Below are 5,403 nucleotides of genomic sequence, written 5' to 3'. Positions count from 1 at the left end.
GGCAAAGATTTGTCACGTGTTCTTGGTCCGGCTGACCAAGAGTTGGTCAGCCCCGGACCAAGACACTGACAAATCCGAAATCACGTTTTTCTCGCCCTTTTCTTAGTGGAAACAGGTGGGGAACGCGTGAGATTGATTAGTCTCGACTCCTCTGACCTTTGGAAGGTTAGAGAGACACAGAAAAACTCTCCCAAGAGATAGAGAGATCAAGAAGGTGTTCTTGAACTCCATACACAAGAGAATTGTTCTCTTGAGCTCTAGCAAGCTTGATTCCAAGTGTTGGAATCCATTCCAAGGTGTGGACTGCTCAAGAGGGTGTTGGCTCATTCAACACCTAGGCTGTGATCAACTAACTTCGTCCAGATTGTGAATCAAAGGTTAGTTTTTCTCTCAAGAAAGCTCTTCATCGAAAGGCTTGGTCCGTGGGTGTTCAAAAATGTTTTGAATGCTATTTCCGCTGCGTAAACCCGCGGACCAGACCCGAGACCGGTTGTGAACCGATGCTCGAGGTTCCCGTGCGACCCATCAGTAAGGACCTGATTAAAGTCGCCTAGCACTATCCACGGGGACTGCTGTAGTGGTTGATAAGTAGCAAGGATTTTTAGCTCGTCCCACAATTTCCTTCTTTCAGTCACCGATGTGGCTGCATAGACAAAAGTTGCCGTAAGTCTGATATTCCGTCGACTGTCCTCTATGCCGCAGGTTACAGCTTGATTCGAGAAGCTGTATATCATGACCTTTATTGTCGCATCCCATACTATCCAGATTCTACCCAAACTCTGATCCACGAAGTGGCAAACTTGTTTCCAGCCCACTGGTATCGCATTTGTAATTCTCTCAACATTCCTTTCATGAATGTGAGTCTCCAAAAGTGCTCCGATCTGAAGCTTATTATCCGTTATCCACTTGCGTGTCAAAAAACTCTTATTTAGGGCATTTAAGCCCCTTACATTCCAGGCAAAAATCATGGGAATCCTTAAAAAAAAGGAAAAATCAGTTTCTTCTCGTGGCCCCTTGGCCACGAGTCTTCCTAGTAACCACCGTAAATCCCTGGTTATCTGATTTGGTCGGGTTGCATTTGCTAGTTACAGGGGTGGCTATAGCAACAGTGTTCGCATTCTCGGTCGGGTTTTGGTCGGTGGTTAAGATACCACTAGTCCCTGATACTAGGGCCAGCAGAGGCGCCACTGGCGGCTGATCTTGGGAGCTTCTTGCCGTTGATGGTTGGTTCGAAGCCGTGGCTAACGGAGCCACCGCCGATGGTTGTCCTTGTTGTGGTTGGTCCAGCTCAGATTGCCTGGCGCCGGAGAGCTGTCGTGTCTGTCCTTGCTGTTTCCTTGCTTCATCCTGTCGTGATTCTGGCACTGGCAATTCAGGCATCCGTTTCTCACTTTCATAAGGCTGATCACATGCAACAGACGGTGGAGATTGCGGGCAACGGTTGTGGTTGTGCCCTAGTTCCGAGCATTTACTGCATATAGGAGGTAACCAATCATAGTAAATGTCGATGATGTGTTCCTGTCCGCCCGGTAATGTCACCACTACATTTTTTGGTGGAACACATTGCAAATTGACGTCTATAAGAATCCTGGCAACCATGACATTTTCCTTTGCAGCTGTTGTTTTATCTGGGTATAGAGGGCGCCCAACGGCAGTAGCAATCCGATTGAGGCAGTCTGTGGTATAGATCTGGTGTGGTAAATTCCGAAAAGATACCCACGTTTGGATCGAGGTCAGCGTCGGCTTCGTAGCTATATGATAGGGGCTCCATACCGACACGAACATAGGGCATGATCCTACATGCCAAATTTGCCTACTCATTGCCAGATCTCTGGAGCGGCGATTCGGCATTTTGAAGAGATAGGTACCATTTCCGACATCTTGTACTCTGACCTTCGGACCATTACGCGACCACATAGCGTTGGAGACACCAATTATTCTTCCCATAGATGGAGGTAGTCCATAAAACTGACCTACAACAAAATCTGCCCATTCTTCTGCAGACGATTCCAAAGACTCCATAGGAATTTCAACGAGGGGAATTCCGCTGGGGTGGATTTTTGGATTACCAACCCGTTGGCATACCTGGATTGAATTTTGAACTCTCTGGCTCCAGGTCTCCTGCGGAGACTGTTGGAATTTGGAGGATACTGATCTTCTCGGTTATAAAATTGTTAAAGGTGTATCGGTGAAATTCGTATGACTCAAATAGTTCATTTGAGTAAAATATCTTGTTGAGCCGACGGGTTCATATCCCGGTTATCTTACTCATTTATTATCGGGTTATTATAAAATGACATAAACCCGCACCAATTTATTCAAATACCAATTAATTTCTCACGCTTCAATGGAGGAAAGGGGTGTTTCTATAAGTGTGATGAATATAGAACATATCTAGCAAAGATTGGTCAAGAATCTAGAATAAAATCGACATGAAATCGGATCATGCAAACGAAGAAAACTCAGGCTGAAATCTGCAATCGCGACGATGGACCGATCATCATCATAAAAAAAACATAAAGTTTTAGTTGAAGTACACGCTTTATATCATCATCATCATAAAAGAGTTTTTATTGAAAGAAAAGGCTTAATATATTCACTATATTATATTCCTAAATCTCAAAACAAAAAACAAAAAAACATTACTTAACGGTTGCTTTGTGAAATGGATTGGAAGTACGACGAGGAGCTTCTTGATTGACTTCCATTCCCTTCTCTTGGTACTTTTCCACTGCTTTTGAGAACAGATTGAAGGAGCCTTTTGCATATTTAGTTTGGCCTCCCTGTGTTTCCTGCTCCTTGCTTGGTTTGGTCACTTCTGAAATTTTGGGTTTCCTCACAAGTGTAGCTGTAGAAAGCTTTGGTGTAGAAGATGCAACAACAGTCGCTGTATCTTCACTTCTCTGAATTGGAGCTGAAGGAATTTTCTCTGTGGTTTCAGAGTTCTGCAATGGCGTTTCAGACGCCTCGTTAGCTTCTTTAAGCATCCTTTCCTGTTAATATCCAAACAATGTTTGATAGATCGTTAAAAATAGAATGGTTCACGGAATTGGAAGTTTGGAACCTCTTGATCTTATTAAATTTAAACTTGATTTTTGAGCTAATGTTTTATTTTGAGAACAAATCATTAAAAATTCATTTGGATGTGTTGCAAATCTCGGAGGATATGATATAAAACCGAAATGAATGGAAAAAGAAGAATTCATACGACCAGCCGACCCTAAATAAACTTGGAATCAAGACGATGCTATTGTTGTTTTATTTTGGGTCAAACTAATGTTCCATAAGATTTTTTTTATCATTGATCCAATTTATAGAAGAATTTAGTAAAAAAATCTAGACAATTATATTATAAATGTTGATACTACGATAAAATATACAAAATAGTATATTTTATTATAAATTTTGATATTAATAGTTGTAAGGATGGCTATAAATACCCATCCCCTCATTTTTACCAATCCCGAAAAATAGAAGGAATGAGAAAAGTTCTAAGTATATATCTAGCTTTCATGTTGTTACCTCGAGTATGCTGCTGAATCGTTCTGCCAAATTTGGAAGCCTGAGTTTGGTAACGAGTTTTATCGCTGCTCTCATCGATTTTTCCAGCGATAAAAGCTGCATAAGTTCGCTGGCCCTTGAAAACTTGTCGCCTGAAGGAAAAAAGAGCATATAATCTTAATACAGGAGACCAAGACATCTCATCAATTGCTGCAGTAAATGACAATGACGTGTAGATATTCTACTTACTACTGCAACAAGATCCAATAAGCCTTAGTATGCACTGATCTTGAGCAACTTTGAGGTTGAAAGCTTCATCGTCAAGTGCAGTAGTGTCCAACCCGATAGAATCCATATCGTCTAATCTTCTCTGGATCTGAGATGAAAAGGGAGTCAGATTAAGGACAAATCTTTCAGATTCGAACTTGGTTAAAGATTTTGGTACTGTATCCCCGATACCAGTCAGCAGAAATCGTGTTGAAATCTACCCATGTTGCTAAGCCAAACTAAAGATTTCATTACTGGTGGGAGAATAACCAGACCATTGCTTTATAAACTCGAATGATAGTAGGAAATTTACAGCTTACTGCAAAGTAGAGAGGGAAGGAGAATGTGAAAAACCTCATGAAGACGAAGCTGCTTTAGCATTAAGTCGTTCTCTAAGGATCCTGCTCCCAAATCCGAGGATGCAAGTGGGAGACAGAAGTCAAGTACGGTAAGAACTGGTTTTGGAGTCACCTGATTTGGAAGGAAGAAAAATGAGACAGCCAATCTTTTTTTTTTAATATCTGAATAGAATAATTTGATGGCTACAATATACCTGGGGGAAAATCGAAGGGTGTTTACAAACTACACAATACAAATTGCTGGAGCTCAGACCAACTGGCCAGTAGTTTTCATGTTGTTTCTTTTCCTTACTGACACTGCATAATATGATGTTATAATCACCAACAAGGCCTTGAAACAATCTTCAGAGTTCAGAAATAAGGGAACATGTCAAAGATGGAAACAGTGGAAATCAACCTGAAAACTGGGATCCATGTGCCGCCAAACTGGTTCGTAAAGACCCTCAACACACCCTAGAGGAAAAAAGTTTAGTTCAATTGTATTACAATATACAGACTGCCGAACAGTAGCAAATGAGTGGACAACAATGCAAGAAAGCTCACCTCAGAATCACAAGTGCTTAAAAGACCTTCTTCACTGAATCCTAACCATGTTAGACTTGAACCAGGGGTTAAAGGAACGCGACCCTTAGAGGACTGACTCATAGTAGTGATGTTAAATACTTTGAATTCCATCACCTGCACATTTCCGTTTTAAAAGATGTATACGATAAGAAAGTGCAAGCTATGTCAGGCTTCAACCGAGATTTCATAGTGACCTTACAATGAGAGTGTAATCATATGTAACTAAATTTGCCATCAAAGTGAACATAGAAGGTAACTAGATTTTTTTTTTTTTGTCTTGTGGTGTTTTCTCATGATCCAAACATCTATCTAATGCTCTCCCTGATACACTGAGAGGACATGAAGGGGCTGCCAGGTTAATCCATGAGAAGAATAAAATAAGACCAACCAGGAAAAAGTTGACACCTGTGAATTTGAAGGAAGACAATCTGAAACATGAGTAATGACTGCAAGTTCATCTTTGAATCCTGCTGCACTTACGACGGGCCCATCAATAGAAAGAACATGTTTCTGCAAGAAACGGTCAGAACTTAGCAGATCAAATAGGCAAGGTATACATGCAGTGAAAGTACTTTTCATTTGTAATCAGATAACATATCAATTATGTGTTACACATTTGAGACTTCTAGCCATTTTCTGTCAAGATACTGAAGGAAAAATCGAACAGATGTCATTAATACAACTATGAAATCTATCCTCTCTATCTTTCCCT

General features: G+C 40.9%; 2 protein-coding genes across 2 annotated transcripts in view; both read right to left on the bottom strand.

The window, feature by feature from the left end:
- Nucleotides 1-993: 993 nt before the first annotated feature.
- On the bottom strand, nt 994-2,022 carry LOC104804985. Its single transcript, XM_010529374.1, has one exon. It carries the CDS (start codon nt 2,020-2,022, stop codon nt 994-996), a length of 1,029 nt encoding a protein of 342 aa, XP_010527676.1.
- A 486-nt stretch (nt 2,023-2,508) lies between these two features.
- The window catches only part of LOC104804979 (WD repeat and HMG-box DNA-binding protein 1), a 5,462-nt gene continuing 2,567 nt past the window's right edge, over nt 2,509-5,403 (bottom strand). Inside the window, exons 5-12 of the mRNA XM_010529367.2 lie at nt 5,097-5,201; nt 4,671-4,805; nt 4,525-4,580; nt 4,322-4,424; nt 4,123-4,239; nt 3,751-3,877; nt 3,523-3,653; nt 2,509-2,993 (exon numbers count right to left, since the gene is read on the bottom strand). Coding sequence (XP_010527669.1) covers nt 2,643-2,993; nt 3,523-3,653; nt 3,751-3,877; nt 4,123-4,239; nt 4,322-4,424; nt 4,525-4,580; nt 4,671-4,805; nt 5,097-5,201 — 1,125 coding nt within the window. The 3' untranslated portion in view covers nt 2,509-2,642. The remainder of the gene's footprint in view (nt 2,994-3,522; nt 3,654-3,750; nt 3,878-4,122; nt 4,240-4,321; nt 4,425-4,524; nt 4,581-4,670; nt 4,806-5,096; nt 5,202-5,403) is intronic.

This window comes from Tarenaya hassleriana, unplaced genomic scaffold (genome assembly GCF_000463585.1).
Source record: "Tarenaya hassleriana unplaced genomic scaffold, ASM46358v1 Cleome104, whole genome shotgun sequence".
In the NCBI taxonomy this organism is placed as follows: domain Eukaryota; kingdom Viridiplantae; phylum Streptophyta; class Magnoliopsida; order Brassicales; family Cleomaceae; genus Tarenaya; species Tarenaya hassleriana.
Note: the sequence above shows the minus strand (reverse complement) of the source record. Positions and strands in the feature narration are given on the sequence as shown.